The sequence below is a fragment of the Falco cherrug genome, chromosome W (genome assembly GCF_023634085.1).
Source record: "Falco cherrug isolate bFalChe1 chromosome W, bFalChe1.pri, whole genome shotgun sequence".
Lineage (NCBI taxonomy): Eukaryota > Metazoa > Chordata > Aves > Falconiformes > Falconidae > Falco > Falco cherrug.
This window is the reverse complement of record NC_073719.1, coordinates 6,765,814-6,788,724: the sequence shown is the minus strand read 5'-3', so window position 1 is coordinate 6,788,724 and position 22,911 is coordinate 6,765,814. Positions and strand designations below refer to the sequence as shown.

Here is a 22,911-nt window from a genome sequence, read left to right as displayed (position 1 = left end):
GAGCTTTTATTGCCCAGCACAATGTCATGTGGCATGGAATATCCCTTTGGTCAGTTTGGCTCAGCTGTCCCAGCAGTGTCTCCTCCAAACTGCTTGCACACACCCAGCCTACTTGCTGCAGGTACAGAGCGGGAAACAGAAGATCTTGATGCTGTGCAATTAACACTCAGCAATAGCCAAAACACCTGTGTGTTATCAACACTGCTTTGGTCACAAAACCAAAGTACAATACCATACAAGCCTGCTATGAAGAAAGTTAACTCCATCCCAGCCAGATCATGTACAGGGGGGGTTAAGTCCATCTCAGGACTAACCCCTCACAGTTTATTCCTTTAGCACAAAGCATTGCTTTCTGTTTTCATTACACCTGTACATCTCCATCACATCCCTGAGACTCTTACAGCAGTGGTTTACATATCGCTCTGCTAGTATTTCCTCTACATCCAGTTTTAAATGTATGGGAGCAATCCTCAGTTTCCCCCTTCTAGTTGCAAGTACCATGAGAACAGCTACCAGATCAACCAAACCTAAATCAAGGAAGTTTTAGAACTCATTATGAAGATTAAAAAAAAAAAAAAAAAAAAAAAAAAGTCAAACTTAATGAAGACTCTACAACTCTAGCTAGCTTTACTGATGATCCCAACTGTGCCCTAAACTATCACCCATCCATGCAGACTAGTTCAGCTATAAGATCTTGTTATTCCACTTTTGAAATTAAAACATGCCATACTAACGTAATGGCTGAAATACAGATAACTAATTTGTTTGACCTCTGACAGTCTACTTCGAGAATCAGAAGTCAGGCTCATTTTCTCTACTTCTCAAGTAAACTGTTTTCCACAAATAGCCAGAGAAGAGACCTTGTGCACTCACAAAAGTAGAAGCACGCTAAGCAGGATTTAATTAATATCAGCCTGTTTTAAACTCAAACACAATTATATAGCATAATTAGTAAACATGTAAGTATTATTGTACCCAGGAAGAACAGTATTGCATTGGTAGTAACAGACCACATGCTTTATGTGAACTGCAAGATCACACAGAGGCTTGTTATCAACTTGGTATGAGAACTAGCTGAGTGAACCAGAGCTTGGCATTAGGTGTCTACTACTGGGAAATTAGTCCCTGCCTCTGCTGCCCCACACACCCCCAGCACTGGGCAGTACATAGACCAGGGACAGAAGCCAAAGGCTAAGAACTGTCTGTCTAGAAACCCAAACATCTTACAGAACTACAAGATCAGAAATGGGGAGGGGAGGGATGACAGACAACAGTCAAGTCACCTACTTCTGTTCCAGCTTCTCTTGTCAGAGCTCTGGAGCCTGATCACCTCATGACTAAGACCACTGAGGATTACATGCTATCAACTTCATGGTACTGCATACTCACAACTGACTTACACGCACAATATGTTTGTTAAGAACTGCCTGCTTTAAATATGTAGTAATAAGTAAAAAGTTAGACATTACCACAAAATGTGGTTAATGTACATCAGCCTAGTCAAATTTTGTTTTAAACTGAATTATCAAGCTTCTAAACACTCCCATTAGTGATCTGTGATGAGATCCTTAACAATATACAAGAACACATACATATGCTGACTCACACTTCAAGACCGATGCTGTTTGTATCCGACTTCATCTGAGCAGCATGGGTTTGTCTGCAGCCATCTGCTTTGACATACCCTCACAAAACCTGGCCCTTATGTGCCTTGTTGGGCAGTAACAAGATTGTGCAAAACATAACCAACATGACACAAAACCTATTTGTTTCCTTCTGGTTTTAAGTACATTTCAGAGTGCAAGTTCACACTCTGGTCATGAATGATCACCTCTTAGTGATAGCAAACTGTTATTTCTCACAGTTATTCTTGTTCATACAGGTATGTGCTTCATTTGTTACAGGACAGAAATCTTGCCCCATCTTACATTGCTCAGCTTAAGCTAGCATTGCTATGCTCATTTATAGTAAAAAGTCTCATCTTAAGAGTCAAGCTCCCTAAAAATACAACACATCAGATACTCCTTTTTCCCCCCTAACATAATACTTACGCCTCACTCTAATACTCAAACACTGTACATATTTATTTAAAGCAGCTTAAAAGACATTACACCTTTCATCAGCAAAAATACAGCCCAAGACAATCTCTTTGGATAGAGATGTGCCCCACACTGATAAGGTGAGAAAATATCACAGAAAAAAACTTTTAACCAGTGATCTCCACTATCATTGGAACCAGGTGTAGATTAAGCACTTCTTGAGATATCACCTACAACTGACATCCTTCTCTGTAAAAAGCTGTTTGCAGCACCTAAAAGGACTAGAACGCTAAACTCATGCACAACTTCAATACAAGGGCACTCGGGAGTGCAAGGAGATGCAGGCTGCCGCTGTGCCTGGGCATAGTCCAAAGCCCACCTCCAGGAAGGATTCTAATGAGACCTCTGTCTGTCCTCTTCTGGTGGATGGAAAGAGTTCAGAGTCCACAGTCCCTGAAAACCCTTAGTCTGTGATGTGGCACCTAGGCCTTGGAAACCACTTGCAACGCACACACAGAAAATGTTTTCCTTATACCCAGATGGGGCATCGAGAGGGCAGGAACCCAAGGAAAACACCTGCATTCTCTTGCCTGGTCAAAAAAGTAAAGCAAGGGATTTCCTCCCCTTCATACCCCATTGTCTGCTCTGTCACTATAGGTGCGATAAACTGAAGGAGCCTCCCTCGGTTGGGGGGGGGGGGGGGGGGGGGGAGAAAAACACAAAGGGACCTCATTAGTACCTGCTCACTACTGTGGGGAGTGGGGAGGAAAAGTATAGAAAGAAACCAGAGTTGGGTCCAGAGCCTTTTGTCACGCCAGGCAGCTTGTCTTCCCTCCTTGCCCCTCAACACCTCCTAGGCTCAGCGAGGGGAGAGAAAACCAAAACAAGAGATCCCAGTATGGGAGGGGATAAGGAGCTTTGCATGCAGTCACAGAGAACAGAACATCAGAAGGGGAAGATGACATAAAAGAGAAGCTCCCCTCCATCCCTACCCACTAGGTCTCCACCTCACCTGCTTGCCCCTGTAGAAGAGGCGCTGGCGGTCAGGGCTCACACAGAAGGTCTTCTGGATCTTCTCCCGCAAACATTCAATCTTGGTGAGACGGCTCAGATCATCAATAGTATGGGTCTCAGTGCCGTCTATGGTACGAACTTGGATCCACATGGTGTGCGTCTTTCACGAGCTCAGCCACCCACGGTGAAGGAGAAGTCTTGCTCTCCAAGCGTGTGATAACGGAAGACAGGACAGATTCCCTCACTTCTTTGTTCAGCTCAATGGAAGCAGGTTTTTTGAATCCCGCCGAACAGGCACAAGCCTCCCCGCCCGCAGGCCTCGCTCAGAAATGCGCAGAGAGGTAAAGGAGACCTGACCCAATCCTCATCTACTCCCCAAGTGTACTCCGTAATCACACAAACAGAACCATAAGCTCTCCAAGCCAGCACAACACGAAGCAAAGACTGGCGGGAATCGCCACAGGCAGGTCTAACGAACACCACCGAGAGCCATCACCAACCCTCAGAGAGCGTTTACTAGCCGCTACTGCTCTCGTACAGTGGTCACGGCGCCAATAGTGATCTCGCGAGAGCCCTCAGCCGTAAAGAGACAACATTGAGAAGGCGGGGGCGGATAGATAGCATCGTCACCTCTCCTTCCGCATTCGGCTTTACACAAAGTCACGCCCAGCTCAGCCCCACTCTTCGAGCGTTCTCTGGCTGTCATCTTTTTTTTCCTTCTTGCTCAGTAGTTGTATCAAGGCCAGGGTGGGCTGGGGTGCAGTTTAGCGCACACGTAAAGAAGCGGCCATTATCGTTCCTATGGGAGGCAAGCGGGAGCGTCTTCTCGTTCCCTCACAGGGCACAGTGTCTCTAGTCTCAGGCCTGCAAATTATACTAATGACATAGGAAGTGACTTTTTTCTTCCACCTTTACCTTTCAGACACACACAGAGTCAGGACTCGGCATGTCAGGTGTCACAGTGACACAAAAGCATGGACCTGAGATGGCATAAATAAAAGGCAAGTAAAAATGCTTTGCATCCACTGATGAAATTTAGGCCCCAATGTTTCCCAGTACAAAAGTGCCATCAAAACCTCAATTCAGCCAGATTTAGCTCTGCCTAATAAATCCAGAATAGTTCTGTCTGCTCTTATCATATTAGAAAAGTGCAGATGTGGGCCAGGACAAAAACATCAAGCTTCCATTTTTAACACAGATCAGATGTGTGGGTTTTATTTGCTACATTTTTGCTCAAGACTCCGAGTAACACTGAAAAAGTCTGGAGTTTTCATGTATACTGGTAAAATGGTACTATAAAAACATATCTGATGCAGTACCCGGTGAGATTCAGCTTATGGATATAGGTCTCTGTGATGTGATTATACCCTGGGAGCATTGAAGCCTACATTTTTGGGCAGAGTTCGCAGCAGCTTTGTTGCCTGAGTAGTAAAACTTTAGAGACTGAGATAACAAACTGACAGGTTCTAGATGAGAGAGATGTGGTTTTGTGACTTTTTTGTATCAGGATGATATCAGTGATCCCTATATATTATTTTCAGGTCTGACCTAATTCCCATTGTGGCCTTGGTTGAGTTACTTTTAAGGCCTGATTTATGGGCATTCCAGCACTTGCAAAGGCAGCTGAAATAAATGAGAGTTGCTTAATGCTCCTGAAATCTGTTCCCTGCCTTTTTATCTCCATTGCTTCATCTCTGTTGCTGAGATAGCACTCACCTTCCTGTAACTATACCTACTACAGCACGACACCAGAATGTCAAAGAGACACAAGTTCAGAGTTTGGTTTATAGCTTGGTGGTGGTGTTACAAGCTCCAATTCAAGTAACGTAGTGCACATAACCTAGTCAAATCTTTGTGTGCCAGCCTTCTTGGCTTCCCTGAAACACTCAAAGATAATTAATGCAGAGGAATACAGTAGGAATGTGGATTAATAGTCATAACTAAAAATAGATAAATCAAGCTGTCTTCAGCTTTGCCCTAGTTCCACTCTACCATCATAGTAAAGGGAACAGAGTCCAAATATAACCCCTTTGCAGTGTCTTCTGTTTTGCAGATCACAATGTTTCTCTTGAAGCTACTGCTAACAACAGAATGTGCCTCTTTTCTGGAGTAGGGAGAAAAAAGTTCTAGAGGGGCTCTGAAATGGGGTCAGTTTTAATGGGTTGAGGAAATAGAATTTATATTTTGTGGGAGCCTATGTTGAAAGCACAGAATCAGCTTCCTGAAATAGGAAACACCTTTTGCTAGAGAGACAGAGACTGAAAGGGGATCAACCTGCTACAAAACCATATCTGGAAATCCATTACCTGCTCGGGGTTGTAAAGAAACAGAGATCAAGTTGCTGGCACAGGAGGTTACTGATTCGAAAGATCACATTGTTATGGACTGATTGTAGGTGGCCTGTTTTGTAACATGCAAAGTAGAATTAGAAACTAGAATATAAAGGGAAAGAAGGAATGTGAAAAGTATTTGACTGGTAGTCTGTGAGAGAATGTGAAAAGGGGAGGTTAGAGGAAAAATGAGCTAGTTATTTAGCAGGTGATAATGTCTGCATTGGGTATGCTAGTGACAAAATTATGTACTGATAAAAGAAAAATTAATTGATCAGCACAGTATGCATTATGGACTGGAATGAGGGTAGCAGAGACTAATTTCTCAGCAGAGAAATTACAGGACGGGCAGATCAGATGGCTGAGCTATCTGATATATTAAGCAATAATGCAGTTAGGTGGCAGCAAAGATAAGGATTGAGACAGTAGAAGTTATTAATAGAGTTGTTTTCTTGCAAGAAAATCCTATAATTGCTTGGATGACTGAAGGGGGGGATCTTCTTCTGCAGATGGGTCTGTGTGGTGTGCTGCGCATGGGTCAGAGCCCTGTTCAGTGCTACACAGATAGCAAATGGCTTGGGTTATCTGGCTCTTACAACAAGGCCCCAAATTATGTCAGGCAGTGTGTGAGAAAGGCATTACCCACTTCGGCTTAAATTTCCTTCTTAGGCGCTGGCCAGTTTTACCACTGGTTCCTAATATGATACTGTTTATAAATTGGCAGTACTGATGCTTTCTGTTTTCAGTATTTTATTTCTTCCCATGTTAGAAATACTTAAAAAGAAAAAAACCTCACACTTCAATACCTTAGTTTCCAGTATATTCGTCATAATTTTTATTCTATTAAATTTTGAATAATAATAATTTAGTTCATAAAGTTATAAAACCCCTTTAATGTATTAGCTAAAGAACATATGCAATTTTATTCCTTAAAAAAGTTCAGTTTCTATAAGAAAATAAAGTTTTGACAAGCAAGTAACAATCATAGAGTTTTCAACTTTTCCCCACATTTCAGTTTTAAAGAAAAAGTATTTGTTTTCTTTTTCCCCCTACATTTCTGGAAAAGGTATATCTAGACTAAGTTCAGTCATCATTATTTGCATTTTCTCTGTCTAACATATATCTGCTAACAACTGTTTCAAGGGTGCTAGTGGTATAATTTTTTGGTAGAGATCAGTGTCCCATCTGAGATAGGCAAAGACCTCCATAATAAAGAAAATACTCCCAAAAAAAGCTGTAATTCTCTCTCTTTTTATTTACTGCTACTTAGTTTCCCTCTTTTTATAGACAAAGGATGTAGACATCTCATTAACTCAAATGGAAATGAACAAGATTATCTCTTTTTCAAGTATGTAACATACCTCCTGTAAGCTGAAAATATTTTGTTATTAAATTGCTATCAGCATTTCACAAAGGTGCAATAAAATGTTATCAGAAAGTATAGGAGTACATTCAACAAGTGTTCTATAATATTACTTATGTAGATGTGGATGTGGTTTTGATATAAAAAGTAAACCATACCTTCATGGGACTGTGAATCCTTGGTTGATATTTCATGATGGCCATCTTCATCTAAGTCAAAATGAACTGGGTTTGAGTCTTCTGTCAGTATAAAACATTTCATTGTTGCTCACAGACTAAAAGTGAATTGTAAATGAATTTTCGTTAGTTTCACTAATAGTAGTAAAAAATATAAAATTCCCTACTAACAAATCAAGTGTATTCTTATAGCAACCTTTGCCTGATAATCTCTATGTACTTCACCAAAACTAAATGTGCCTTAGAGCAGCACAGGCATCATTGCAATGAAAAACATACAGTGGACATAGGCAGCTGTAGTTTTGGACTCGGTTGTGGTGTCAAAAAAGAAGAGTTCTGTGCTTGAATGTTTATGTCAATGAAGAGAACAAATGTATGCTGAGCCTTGGAGAGTTAAGGTATGTTAAAGCTCACAGTTTGAGAAAGTGGCTTCCAACTCAAGAAGGGAGTTAAGTCTGAGGAAAAAGTGTATAAAGCAGGACTCGAGCTTATAGATGGCTGTGTTGGAAGAGACTGATGGGGCTGAGGGACTGAGACACAGAGTGTACCTGAATTAGCAGTTAGTTGGTGAATGATGAGACAGAGGAAGCACATACAGTGTGGGAGACACCATTGTGTGGAGATAGAATAAGAGATGGATTGCACAAAGAAGCTTGTACTTGGAGAGAAGAGCAAAAGAGCTTGAGAGAAAAGTTCCAGTTTTTTTCATTCTGGAGGGAAGGGGGGAAGAGGTGAAACAGGAAAAAAAAAACAAACAGCCCACGTGTCTTACTGTTTCCAGGCTAGATTCCTCTATTTCATAACTACCTACTTGCATATTTCCCAATTTTATACTTTTAGATCTGTCTATAGGGAAGGATTTTAGGGTGCATATGGCTACCTATAATACCAGCATTTATTTTGGACACCAGTCATCTCTCAAAGAGAAAACAAATCTTGAATAAATGCTGTCAGAAAAATAATTTAACTATAAGAAACATTAGGAGAATCCCCAGCTCCTGAGCTATACATATATGCTGACTCTTGGGCAGTATACAAGGGATTAACTGCATGGGTTAATAAGTGGCAAACAGACAACTGTACAATGAGATGTGTGAATTTATACCTGTGGGTTTGACATGTTGATATTTGTGTCACCTGGAGCATTGGGGAATAGAGGGAGCACAATGCCACAGTTGATCACTTAGCTCAAATTATTAGCACTACTTTACTTCCTGATCCCCTGTTCCTTGATGCTGTGTCTCCTGATGAGGAAGCCCTTGCTCAATGGGCCCATGAAAAATCTGAGCACCTGGGTGTCTATGGCATACATAGATGGACTTGAAGCCAGGGGATCCCGTGTACCTGAGAAGCTGTTTGGGAACTAGTACAGCGGTGTACAGTCTGTAAGCTTAAAAGTTGCCTCATCAGCTTTATGGGCAGATGCAACGAGGCCCTGTTCCTGGCCGTACATGGCAAATAGATTACATAGGGCTCTTACCAAAAGCGGTTACAGTATAATAAAAACAAAACAAAACAAAACAAAACAAAACTTTCTTAGCTGAACGGTTTACTAATATATTCTGTAACTTCTAATATCTTTGGGAAGGGTAAACTGTATGTGAATCAAGGGGTGGAATGTAGTGATCCTGACCAGAAGAACATTGTATATTGAGGAGTTAGTGACCCACAGTACAGCTAACCTGATTAGGCCCAGGTCTGTGCTGCGCCGCACCTTGCTATACTACACATACAGCATGGCTTTCAGGCCTGTGTTGTGCTGCACAAATCCTTTGGCCGCAGGATAAACTCAGCCAGCTCATTGTAACAGGGGCCTGCAAGCAGCTCAGGCTTGGTACTGGTGATTCAGCCACCTGCGTGTCCTTGCCTTTAACAGTGCAGCAAGACGTTCTCATGAGAACTTCTTTTTGTTTGACAGCAGAAACGATAAACAGAGCTGTTTTCTTGCAAGAAAATCCTATAATAGTGTGAATGACGGAAAGGGGAGAATCTCTTCTATGGATGGGGTCTGTCCAGTAATGCTGCACGTGGGCTGGAAGCCCATTCAGTGCTACGCTGCTCAGGGTTCCCAGCATGTAGAGGGACGTAAGAGTGTCTGTGCTGTTCTCTCCTTAGAGTGTTAGCTCTAATAAATAGCATTTTAAATGATATTTTACAGAATCTGAGTGCCTTTCTTACTGGGATGATAATGGACCAGCACCTCCTGGTGCAAAACACTGAGGCATCAGAGATATGGTAAGACAAGAGTGTAGAAATAGCACTGAAATTGCTCAGAAGCGCGGCAGTTTGCAGGAAGTGTGCATTATTTCACTAGCTTCCTTGTTGCTTCTTTCATCATTGACTAGGAACGTCTGGTAAAGGCTGAGGGATTTGCATATGACCAGAAGATGGGAAGGGAGGGGAGGAGAGACTGTCCATACAGAGCAACGTGTGGTAAGACTGAAAGACGTGCATGTAGGAATGTATTAATGTCTGACATTCCAAGTGCCTAGGATGTTGGTTAAGGAGAGCAGTACTGACAAAGAAACAGAATTTATTGAAAATGCCGAAGCAATCCTGGTCATCCAAGCTCAACAAATTTTGAAACAATGTTTTCAGTATTAAAACAAGTAATAAAACTGTAATTTGAGAAAAATAAAAAGCAAGGACAGAAAGCATTTGCCTTACGCCACTTCTGATTTTATGGTTAGGGTATTTCACTTTTTGTTTCCCAAGTATGGTGTCAGCTGCTACTAGACGCAACTCTACAGCTTCAGATAGGACCTAGGTCTTGTCCAGTACAGTAGATTGAGCAGTGCCTTCCTGGAACAAATTTGCTGCTTTCAAATTCAGTACAAACCCTATACATTTGTGAGTCAATGCAGACCTATAAAGTAAACAAGTCCTATAAGAAAATTTGGCCTTTATTGGCCAAAAAAACAGGCTAGTGAAATAACAGAATGCACTAGCAACAACACAATGTTCTGAGAATGCTGGGCCTGATCAATCACTTCTTTATTCCCGTTTTACATTGATGACGTTCTTCTGAAATATCTGGGGGTTAGCAGTTGTTTCTGGGAAGCTTTCTTTCCATCCTCTCTGTTCAGGTTGAGCAGAAACTCTGTACATAAAATAAGATGTTAAAGTATGCAGGCAGATGACTAGGCCCTGGCCTGAGGTTCAGCTAACTGAACAGGACATGGAAAAATAATGTGACATGAGAAATTGCTGGACATGACAGATAACAGTGTGAGAAGTTTGCTGCCTACCGGGAGCCCTCATTCATGATGTCGCTGAGAGGCTGCCGAGCCTGGTGAACCCTACGTATTATCATCTGCTCCTACTATTCCAAGTAGGGTCTAATGATACTGCGACGAGGCAACTTAGAACCATCAAAGGAGACTATATGTCCCTCGGAACAATGTTAAAAGGATCAGGAGCACAGGTGGTGTTCTCCTCTATCCTCCCAGTAAGAGTAAGGGTTCAGGAAGGAGGAGATGAATTTAACAGGTGAATGCCTGGCTGTGTGGCTGTTGCCATACTTAAGGTTTTGGCTTCCATGATCATGGATCTACCTTTCAGAAGCTGGCTCTGTTGGGAGCTGATGGAATTCACCTGACCAAGTGGGGCAAGAAGGTCTTTGCCAACAAGCTGGCCAGATTTATAAGGAGAGCTTTAGACTAGATTTAGTGGGGGGAGGGGGTGTGGTTTTGAGCAGCAGAGAAGAGCCAGGGGCTTTTGATGTATTAGGAACCAACAGGGGAACACCTCAAAGGAATTAGGGCTTGTTACACTAAAAAGGTGACAAGGTAGGTAGCCCAGCTGAAGTGCCTCAATACCAATGCACACAGCATGGGTAACAAGCAGGAAGAGCTGGAAGCCACTGTGCGGCTAGAAAGCTATGATCTGATTGTTGCCACTGAAATGTGGTGGGACGAATTGCACGACTGGAGAGCTGGAATCGATGACTATAAACTGTTCAGAAGGGAAAGGCAAGGAATGAGGGGTGGGGGGTTTGCCCTCTATGTAAAGGAATGGAGTGACGGCACAGAGCTGTCTTTGAAAAACAGCAACAAACAGGTTGAGAGCTTACGGGTAAAAATTAGGGCCCAAGCCAACAAAGGAAACCTTGTGGCTGGTGTTTACTACAGGCCGCCTGATCAAGGGGAGCCTGTTGACAAAGCGTGCTAACTTCAACTATGGGAAGCATCACGCTCGCAGGCTCTGATCCTGCTGGGGGACTTCAATCACCCTGACATCTGCTGTACGCAGTCCAGGAGACTCTTGGAGTGTGTTGCGGACAATTTCTTAATCAAGGTGATAGACAGCTTGACTGGAGGAGAAGAGTTACTGGACCTGTTGCTTACCAACATAGATGATTTAATTGGAGAGGTCAAGACTGGTGGCAGCTATGGCTGCAGTAATCATGCCTCATGCCCTGGTGGAGTTCATGATCCTAAGGGATATGGGCCAGGTGAAGAGTAGGGCCAGGTGAAGAGTAGAGTCAGGACCCTGAATTTTAGGAGAGCAAACGTCTAGTTGTTTAAGGAATTAGTGGATGGGACCCCCTGGGAAACTGCCCTCGGATAAAGGAGCTGAACAGAGCTGGCATCTCTTCAAGAACATTATTCTCAGAGCACAAGAACTATTGATTCCTGTATGTAAGAAATCAGTCAAGGAAGGCAGGAGACCAGCATGGCTGAGTAAGGACCTCCTGGTCAAACTAAAGGTCAAGAAGGAAATGCACAGGCAGCAGAAGCAGGGGCATGATATCAAGGTGGGTGGAGGATGAACAAGCATTGGAAAATGGAGAAGGGAAGAATAAAAGGAGCAAGCTGCTGCTCTGTATGCTTATGTGAGCAAGTCCTGCATCCAATCACTGCAGTCTGTCCTATCTTCTTACTAAACTCTATTCCTAACTGTTTTCTGTGTGAGCTCACCCTCTATTCTGTGTATGTCTGTAAGCATATGTATATGTTCTGCTAGCAAATTTCAAGTTGGGCTTAGCCAGCAAGTAGGAGAACAACATCTGGAAATACCCATGGCCCGTGACTAAGTAAAGGGCCCAGGGTCTGGGCATGGCTACTGGGTGGACCTCAAGTCCAAGCCACTGTTCAAGGGATCTGCAAATGAAAGTATGAGGGTTCCACTACTGAACTTTAATCCTGATCAATCCTGTCAGGGCCCCGAGCAGCCTCGCCATTTGCCTCCACCTACAGCCTCTGTCTATGACCCCAGGAGCTGCATTTAAGCTCAGGCCTGGGCCCCTTGCTTTCTGTTTGAGCTATGTTGCAGGAGTAGTGGTCTCTAGCTCAACTACAGCTTTGCTTGTGCCTGGCTATCCATTGGGATCAATCTGGACCCTGACTTGTGGACTGATTTCTTTGTTTGGCATCAGACATATTATTGCTGTGGACCTGCCTGGTAATCATCGGGCTGTATCTAACCCTGTTTACCCTCACCAAACCTGATTCTGATCCTGGCCTGTAGATTAACCTTTTGGGTGTACTTTGGATCTGGCTCATCAACACGAACTTGCCTGATGATCTGGACTCTTGGTTTTATCTGGATTCCATCTCCAGGTCTGCCCTGCTCACTTTGCTTGCATACTATGGGGCTGTTCCCTAACTGGTGAGGCCCCTGCTCTGCTGGCTGTTACTGTTTTCTGTGCCCTATTCCTTATGGAACTGACGGCCCTTGCTCCTCTCTGACACTGGAAAGGAGGAACAGGATGGAGTGATCCGTGTTGTTTATGTGAGTGCTGCTGGTGCTTATGTGGGTGCTGGTAAAGCATTTGCTGTCTGCTTGTTGTGGTCTCTGTGTGGTTGGTTGTGTCTATACTTTGTTTGTGTGTATATATTGCATTTTTTGAATGATTCCTTTGTGTGTGTTAGCCTTGGCTAACAGCCAAGCTCCCACCTAGCCACTCACTTCCCCAGCCTCCAGTGGGATGGGGGGGAAAGGAAATAGGAAGAACAGGAATGAAAAAAGCTCATGGGTTAAGATCAAGACAGGGAGATCACTTGCCAATTACTGTTGCAAGCAAACCAGACTTGACTTGTGGAAAAATATTTTAATTTATTGCCAATTAAAATATATTTGGATCATGAGAAACAAAGACAAAAATTAGAACACCACCTTTCCTCCCCCCTTTCCCAGGTTCAACTTCACTCCCTCACTTCAGACTCCTCTACACTCCCCCCCCCCAAGCAGACCGGGGGAATGGGGGCTGTTTATGGTCAGTATGTAACAGTATGTAACAGTAGTTTCTCTCTGACGCTCCTTTTCTCATGCCTTTCCTCTGCTCCACTGTGTGTTCTCCATGGGCCACAGTCCTGTCAGGAAAATCTCTTCCAGTGTGGGTTCTCCATGGGCAGCAGTTCCTTCAGGAATATCCATCTGCTCCAGCATGGGTCCTTCATGGGCTGCAGGATGTGCGGGAAGTGCTCCATGGTCCTCCTCCTTCTCACCTTGGTGTTCCCTCTGTTGTTTCGCACACTTTTTCCCCCCCCTCTTCTGCCTGTCCACCATTTTCTCCCCTTTCTTCAATATGTTTTCACAGAGGCACCACCAACTTTGCTGATAGGTTTAGCTTTGTCCCACAGTGAGTCTCTTGTGGAGCTGACTGAAACTGGCTGTCCCTGGCACAGGGCAGCCCCTGACCTCTTCCCACAGAGGCCATCCCTGCAGCCCTACATCCCACCCCCAAATACCAAAACCTTGCCCTGTACACCCAGTCTTGCTAAGTGCCTGGGCCTGGAAATGAAACAGCAGCAGCCTCCTATCTATTATCTACTTAATTACCAGCTAGGGTTAAATCACAACACAATGGTTTCCTACAACACAACAGGATTCATCAGTAAACAAAGCATAACACTTTTCATCTTCTGATAACTCATGATATGGTGGTACCTCTTGGGCATGAGCCACCTCCTCAGGCAATGTTCCAAAATCTCTCCCTTCTGGCCAGTCCATGATCTCTTCCAAGATTCCTGGGCAGTTGGGTTTCCCCAGTTGATCTCATTGTGTGATCAACGCTGCCTACTTACCCCATGTAGCACTGGTTGCATGATGAGTAGAGGGGATGTTTTCCTTGAACATCCAGTGTAGCACAGGCAATTGCACTGCCAAAAAGGAGATGTGCTTCTGTACCAACAACTTCTGAAGTGGCTCGAGCCCCCTCATATGCTGAAAGTATCTTTTTTTCAGTTGGGATGTAGTGGGTTTCTGATCCTTGATGCCCCCAGCTCCAAAACCCTAATGGTTGACCTTGGGTTTCTCCTGATGTTTTCTACCAGAGGCTCCAGGTGAGACCATGCTCCCCAGCTGCAGTGTAGAGTATATTTTCCACAGCTGGTCCTGTTCTGACAGGCCCAAGTGCTACCACATTAGCTATCTCCTGTTTGATCTGCTCAAAGGCTTGTTGTTGCTCAGGGCCCCACTCAAAATAGTTCTTCTTTTGGGTTACTCGATAGAGAGGGCTCACAAGCTGACTATAACCTGGAATATGCATTCTCCAGAACCCCACAAAGCCTAGGAAAGTTTGTGTTTCCTTCTTGTTAGCTGCTGGAGATATAGTTGCTATCATGTTGACCACATCCATAGGCACATAATGACATCCATCCTGCCATTTTATTCCCAAGAACTGAATCTCCTGTGAAGGTCCCTTGACCTTGCTTTTCTTTATGGCAAAACCTGCTTTCAGAAGAATCTGAATTACTCTTTTTCCTTTCTCAAATGCTTCTTCTGCCTTGTTGCCCCACACAATGATATCGTCGATGTATTGTAGATGTTCAGGGGCATCACCCTTTCCCAGTGTAGTTTGGATTAGTCCATGACAAATGGTAGGGCTGTGCTTCCACCTGCAGGAGCGGGCTGGAAACTAGGACCATGCATGGCAATCAGTTAGCTGAGGGGAATGTGCTCGAGCTTGTCTAGACAACAATTAACATGATGAGGATTGTTTGCAGAGCACAGGGGAGTGGGAGAGGGATGGCGCCAAGGAAAGGTAACACCTTGTTGTTAATTGCTGGTAGTTAACCACCAATCAGGGATTGCCTAGTATGCAATGCTTAGCTTCAAGAACCAATCTGTTTAAAACGTGCAGCTTCTGAAAGTGTATAAAAACGCGTGCTTCTGTACAATAAATTGACATTTGCTTGCATCAAGCTGCGTCCCGTCTCTTCATTCGCCGCAAATTGGTGACCCCGACGTGATGCGTTTAAGGATCTAACGTGAAGGGCTCTTGAATCGCCTATCTGAGCGACATGCAGCGAATCCCACAGAACTTTGAATGATCTGCTGAAAGGAAGCAGGAGCCGGCCTTAAATCCCTCTGGAGTTGAGAGGTGAGCTGTGGGAAATCCGTAACGGGAAATCAGGCTTTGTCCCCAGAAAGAGACGTATATGGACTCATGAAGGGTCTTCTAGTCAGATCAGGGAGTCCGTGCCTCAATCTCCTCAAATGATGACCCCTATGGTGGTGTTCCGAAGCCTTGGAAGAATAAGGACGGAACTGGTCGATAAAAAAGACAGCTCGTGGAAGAGGGCTGTGTTCCGGAGGAGACGTCTTGGCTGAACGATCGTCTTGCTGTCTGGACCAGGCGGACAACCTAAACCCCGAGGATAACACCTGTATTCATCGAGACAGGTGAGCAGCCAAGAAACTTTAGAGACTTTGAAAGAATGAAAGTGTGTACATACAGCAGCCAATTGTATGATGCTGCTGCGGAGGGGAACTCCGTGTCGGGAATGCATTTAACATCATGGTGGCAAATTCTGACTACTCTTTGCCAAGTGTGGACTAATTCTACTAACGGTGCTAAACCAGAGGAGGCTGTAAATTCCACCAACAGCGCGCACTCTTCTCAAGACACCGTCAGTGATGGCGATTCCGTCCACACCTCCTCTGCCCCCAAAGCTTCTGTCACTGATTGCAGCGACCCTCACAACACAGGACCAAGCACGGGAACAGGACAACTCGGACAATGATTCCATTGACACTGATAAACCTTTTGATCCAGGTCCTATAGATCTGGAAAAGGAGCTAGACCTTTTCCCCACCCCCTCGTCTCTCCTGATGCATTGATTGTATTTTTGGGGCGGGTGAAAGGGAGTCTGAGGGATTGGTGGCAGGAATGCAAGTGGGAAGGGAGGATTCATAATACATTTGCTATGTCCCTTCTTGAAGTGATGGCAGAGCCTTATACGCTCACAGTGCATGATTGGAAGTCATTGCTTTGTATGGTACTAACTGATACAGTATATGATGTGGTTATTTGATTTTTGTGAGCTATGTGTAGTGGCCTTGACTGAAAACCTTAATCGGGGAATTGCTGTTAACTATGAGCAGTTGGCTGGAGAAAATAATTGTGCCGATTCTGTGACTCAGGCAAGGTATCCCAGGGACAACTGTTTGCAAATGAATGAGATGGCTATTAAAGCAGTCAGGATGCGGGAGTCTTGCCACAGTCTTGCAGGGTCCTAGAGAGTCACTCACTTTAATACTAACTTTATTGATTGGCTTCAGAATATTTTGCAACAAGTCGAACATAAGGAAGCTCAAGGGTTGCTTTTAAAACAACTAGCTGTGATAATGTCAATGAAAATTGTAAACGGGCAACTTTCACAATCGCAACACCAACATGTGTCAAATGATTGTAATGCAGAACTCACAGCAGACTGTAATTCTCAGGCTGAGTTCTGGAATGCAGCATAACAGATTTTTGCTTCTCTAATCTCTTCTGTAAGAATAGTACACGCTTTTAACTTGCTTAGCTGATATGGAGAAATAGTGTGAAATGGGGACAATGGACACAGACTGTGATTGTATACGTCTGCTCGGGAATGTGGGTATGGTGACTGGTCATGGGTGCGGTGTCTGGTCACATAGGCACACAGCTTTGAGGAGACAACTAGTTTTGAGGAGACGCCTGCCCTTCTTCCTCTAACAAAGGGGCTATTTAAAAAAGAATGAGAAAAGGATGAGAGACATTCCAAGGCTATCTAGAGGAAGGGAGTGCTAAGTCTCCTCGCTGGAGACGATCGGATGGTCACAAGAACATGAATCACCTACAAACCTGCAAGACCACCACATTCCAGGCAAAGGACTGATAAGCTAATTAACATACGAAGCGAGAGTAAGCGGTTTAGGTAGCAAATATGTATAGGCGTTAATTGAATATTCATTTGTTTTATTGTATAAATGTGAGATGGTTCGTCACTTCGGGCATGCACGCTTGTGGAGGAGCGATCCCCCGTGCATCTGCGCGCAATAAACATACCTACTTTATAACTTTCGAGTTATAGAGTCTAATTCCGTACGTCATTTTGGCGAGCCAGGCAGGAGGATTTCTGCTCAGCTGAGGGACCAGCTGCAGAGCGGACACTCCTAGGCGCGCCCTGGGAGATTTCCTCGGAGGAGCCTCCTCTTCTCAGCTGTTCACCCGGGAGCAGAAGAGAAACCCCTGGATCCACGGATAAAACGGTATGTTTAGTAACAGGGCGGCTGGTGAGACGCACGGAGACGTCCGGCGCGCAGCGTAGTCCCCAGGAGGAAAGGTACCTTGGGAGGGGGATTTCTGACCAAGGGGTGGCCGCTAGCGATCTTGAGGGCAGATCGAGCAAACCCGAGGTTACTGCCATTCCTAAAAGCCCGGAGGCCTCGTGACGGAAAGCGGGGGGCGGGACGTAATAAGGCGGAATCTCACAGTAGCAAGAGGGACCTCATAGCAAAAGGGAAACTTTTGTGTAGGAAAAAAAAGGAAAAAAAAAAAAAGGGGGGGGGGGGAGCTAAAAACTTCCTTTAGGTTGTCTTAAGAACTGGGGAATTCCTAGAATGTAACAACTGAAATAGCGCTCTGTGTCTTGTTTGTTCTATGTGTTGTCTTGTTACATGTTCAAACTTGGAGTTATGAAATGTATGTTGAAAGATAATAATATTCTGGTAATTCTAGGCAAATAGCGGAAAACTTAACACTCTGCATAAGACCAGGAAAAATTTGTTTTTTTGTTTGTTGTTTGTTTTTTGGCAATTGCTCATTGAAATGCATACTTTGTGAACTGTCAGCGTTCCTAAAAGTTGTACATAAGTGCATGGTACCGTATAACATATTGCTTGTGTGACTGAGGGCTGCCCGGAGAGTGTGAATGGTGTGATTGAGATGCGCATTTTGATTTTCCGTGTATAGCTTAATTATTTTGACTGAATGTGAGTGCAAGAGTGCTTGAGACGCGGGTTTGAGTGCAAAGCGAGTAAGGAGCTCTATCCGCGTTTCCGACCTTGGGTGGCTAAGGCAGCCGGAGAAAAGCAAAGTAATTAAAATTGCAAAATAGGAAATGGAAGGACTAAGCCCTGTGAAAAATCGCCCTTGGGCTGTATATTAAAACATTGGAGGGATATCGTAGGACAGGGTGGTACTGAAAATAGAAGGAAATTGATTAAATATTGTAATCAGTGGTGGCCTTTGTATAAAGTGGGGAGTGATGCGAAATGGCCTCAGGAGGGAGGAACGTTAGATTATAACACTCTCCTGCAATTAATGTTGTTTCTGAGAAGAGAGGGAAAATGGGACGAAGTATCATATGCAGACATGTTCTTCGTCCTCCGGGACAAACCTGAGTGGCAAAAGGACTGTGGATTAGTACCCCCTCGGGATCCTATGGTAGTAGCACTAGAAAGAGTGCGGGATTAACATCACCTGATCTTTGATTATGGCTCTAGAAAAGGATAGGAAAAAACCCTGAGACCTAAACTAGAAAGATGTTCTTGTTGAAATTTTTGTGTTCAAAAGCTCGGGTTGTGGTTCCTTCTGTGGAGCAACCAGAATGAAACACGTTGTAAGATAAAAACTTGTACTAACGTATGTAAAACCTGAGGCGCGCGCGCGCGTGTGTGTGTGTGTGGAGAATCAAAGACCTTGTGAAAGTGTTGGGGTGAGTTTGTACAAACCCCCGTACCCCCTCGAAGGTGCGACTGAATCATGCTGGGATGCATGGCAGGATGTTCTCTGTTTGCCTGCAAAGGCATGATATGTAAGAACACAGACTTAAAGCAACAAGGAGCAGATTTGCATTCAGGGTAAGAAAGAGTTAAAACAGAAGTGCTGTTGCAGAGGCAGGCTTGTGTAACCAGCAGAGCAGGAAGAGCATCTCCTGCCCCGAACCCTTCTGCTGGTAAGGAGGAGGGGGTTGCTGTTGCTGACAATTGAGCAGAAGGACCTGACAATGTCACCCCAATTGCTGCAGCATTTGCAGTACAACAGGACCGGTAACGGCCCCTTTAGGGCAGGCAATGGGTATGAGGTGGAATTTTAGTGAATACAAAAACAACTTATTTGTTAAACTTCAGTAAAAAAAAAATAAATAAATAAAAAAAAATGTTACAGTTGTGGGAGCTGCTGGCCACCAGGAAAACATCCTGCAACCTTTAAAGTACAAACTAAAAAAAAAATAAAATAAGAATGCCAAATTCACCAAAATCTTTGTTGGGATGAGATTTATTAGAACATCTAGACGTTTAAAGAAGGGGAAATGAAATTAAAAGTTAAATATGATCAAGTAATTGAAATATTGAGCTTATCTTTAATTGAACAGAAAAGAGGAAAAGAGGACCTCCCTGAAGTAAAAGAAATTTTTAACCAGGTGTATCTGAAAATAAATTCCAGGAAAGGTGAAAAATGCTTTACCTGTTACAGTAAAAATGATAAGGGGGAGGCTTGCCCAGTTCAGATAAAACAATATCCCTTGGTCAGCAAGGCTGTGGGGATATTGGCAGAAAAAGTGAAATAAAGTATACTCTGTAGTAGATCTACTAATGTAAATCTCTGTGTTTTGCCATGACAGTGACTTGTTATGGGATGTGCAGATGAAACTGCATTGACAACGAAGTACAAGGAATAAGGTTGGTCAGGTGCCTCCTACCATAGTCAAGGGCAAGACTGGGTTGGCCTCTGTGTTTGCCACTGTAAGAAACTATGGACTAGGGTATTGTTTATTAAGATTTATGTTAAGCCCAATGTAAAGATTAGGCAACAAAAGATAAGATAACCGCCAGGTGTCCAGGATGCCACCAGATGTCCAGGAACCGACAGAAACAGGACAGACAACCCCATATAAGGACATATGAGTGAAGGGTCAACACCTCCACTACTTCATGAACACGAAAGTAAAAAAAAGTATAAAAAGGGACTGTTTGAACTGCTCAGTACGGCAGTTGGCGAAGCGCAGACTCCCCTGCCGTCCAGCGCTGTCTTTGCTCGTATTCTACTTGCTGTAATTAATAAAAATTTTAATTGGATTATGATCTATTGTGGTCTCAATTTATAACAATTCTGGTGCCGTGACTCGGATAAGGAACGGTGGGCTTTGGTCCTCTGGGGAGGCGCCCCGCGACATTTCGCGGCCCCGCGACCAACAGCTTACTCCAACCTTACCGACGAACCTAAATTCTAGAACAATGAGCAAAGGAGAAACCGGTAAAATCCCATAAAATTCTGTGCACGGGAGTCCGGACGAAGACGCAGGACGCGTAAGTATATTGCGAATTTGTTCGCGGGTTTGCCGTTCGGGTGGGATTGGGTTTCCTGGAATATAAAGAGTGAGAGGTTTGATATACTGAACCAAGCGAGTGCGGACTGTTAAGTACTGCGTTTCCCATCTCCCGCGAGGGACTGGGCCAGGAACAAGGGGAGCGAGTGAGTGTATGTTTGTGGATATTCCAGAAGATGGGGGCGAAGGGCAGCAAGCCTTCGACTCCCATGGGAAGGGTACCCATTGTACCTAAGAATACCCCTCTGGCATATATCTTAGACAATTGGAGATATTTCCCTGGAACTCTAGGGAAAGATAAGCAGAAGATGATAGAATATTGTACTAAGATATGGGGAGGGAAGAAAATTTCTAAAAATGTCTTTTGGCCAGTCTATGGGTCAGAAGAAGATTGGGTAAGACAGCAATTAAACCTCTGGGTTAATAATAAAAAACCCCTTAACCCGGAGGAGACTCAATATGCGGAAGTGTGGCTAGAAAGACCGGGAGCTAGACTTTACCCACTGAATGAAATAAAAACTAAACAAAAGAAAAAGCAGGAAGAGTTGGACGAAACCCTTCTAACCCCCCCTCCTTACATTCCTCCTCCTGCTCCCGCAGAGGTCCCCAGAGCGCCCACTCCCCCACCAGAGTCGGAACAAGGGTCTCCCCCTCTTCCTAGACACGTAACTAGAAGTCAGAAAGGTGCAGCTCAGATGTGCCCCCTAAGGGAAATACCCATGGGGGGACCTCAACCTGTGATCGGATATATTTCCGTACCCCTAAACTCGGCTGACCTACGAGATTTTAAAAGAACCGAGATGGGAAACTTAATTGAGGACCCACTCGGAGTGGCAGAAAGATTAAATCAATTTTTGGGACCAAACCTTTATACTTGGGATGAGATGCAATCTATCCTTGGTCAATTATTTACTACCGAGGAAAGAGATATGATTAGACGAGCAGGAATGAGACTGTGGGATGCTCAGCATGCCCAGGGACCCCAAGCAGATATTAAATGGCCACTCCAAAGACCTAATTGGGATAATCAGGATCCAGTGCGTAGAACTCATATGCAGGACCTGAGAACTATAGTAATTCAGGGGATTAGGGAAGCAGTACCCCGTGGCCAGAATATCAATAAAGCATTTAATGAAATGCAAAAGAAAGATGAAAGCCCTACTGAGTGGCTGGAACGACTGAGGAAAGCCCTTCAGCTGTACTCTGGGGTAAATCCAGACGACCTTTTAGGGCAAGCGCTCCTCAAAACTCAGTTTGTGGCAAAATCATGGGAAGATATCAGAAAGAAGATTGAAAAGTTAGAAGACTGGCAGAATAGAGGGTTGGATGAATTATTGAGGGAAGCTCAGAAAGTCTACGTAAGGCGGGAAGAAGAGAGCAGCAAGCGACAAGTAAAAATGATGGTAGCAGCGGTCAGAGAGGATCGCAAAGGGCAAACTGGTGAACACAGGTCTGCTAGAACGAAACAAGGGAACGTAGTAGTAAAGAAGGAACAGAGATGTTGTTTTTACTGTGGAAAGAAGGGACATATAAAGAAGAATTGCAGAGAAAGGATCAGGGATGAGGAAATATTGAAAACGGAATAGGAGAGTCAGGGGCTCTATATCTTAGGGGACCGGAGTCATCATGAGCCCTTGATAAAATTAAAAATAGGTCCCCATAAACAAGAGTTCACCTTTTTAGTAGACACTGGGGCTGAAAAATCAACTATTAAGCAAATACCTGAGGGATGTAAAGTTTCCCCTGAAAAAGTACAAGTAATTGGGGCAAAAGGAGAACCCTTTAAAGTAAGCAAAATCAAAAATGTGGTATTCGAAACTGAAAATAAATTTGGAATGGGTGAACTCTTGCTCGTCCCTGAAGCAGAATTTAATCTGTTAGGACGAGATTTAATTGTTGAATTGCAATTAGAAATTAAAGTAAAAAATCAAGAACTAACGGTGTCTGCTTATCCTTTGACCGTGGATGATCAAAAACAAATTAACCCCGATGTCTGGTACTCTCCAGACACAATTAGTAGACTGGAAATCCCACCGATTAAAATTCAAATTTCCGAACCCCACATACCTGTGAGGGTAAGGCAATATCCTATATCCCTAGAAGGACGGAGAGGATTAAAACCAGAAATTGATCGATTGTTAGCACAAGGAATCTTAGAGCCTTGTATGTCACCCTTTAACACCCCCATTCTGCCTGTAAAGAAACCAAATGGGAAATATCGGCTCGTACATGATTTAAGGGAAATAAACAAAAGAACTATCACCCGGTTCCCTGTAGTAGCAAATCCATACACACTGCTAAGCAAGCTAGGACCCCATAACTCCTGGTATAGTGTGGCTGATTTAAAAGATGCCTTTTGGGCCTGTCCACTGGCAGAAGAATGCCGTGATTATTTTGCCTTTGAATGGGAAGACATAGAGACAGGCCGTAGGCAGCAATTGAGATGGACCGTGCTCCCCCAAG

The 22,911-nt window shown here is 44.0% G+C and overlaps 1 protein-coding gene across 3 annotated transcripts in view; it reads right to left on the bottom strand.

Annotated features, from left to right (window-relative positions):
• LOC129734463 (E3 ubiquitin-protein ligase UHRF2-like) overlaps window positions 1-3,595 on the bottom strand; it is a 169,920-nt gene extending 166,325 nt beyond the window's left edge. For 2 of the 3 annotated variants that reach the window (XM_055698006.1, XM_055698007.1), the window contains exon 1: window positions 3,052-3,574. In XM_055698006.1, the coding sequence (XP_055553981.1) occupies window positions 3,052-3,204 (153 nt within the window). In that variant the 5' untranslated portion in view covers window positions 3,205-3,574. Of the gene's footprint in view, window positions 1-3,051 lie in introns of all 3 variants that reach the window. The other variant, XM_055698005.1, reaches the window with a different exon arrangement.
• Window positions 3,596-22,911: the final 19,316 nt, after the last annotated feature.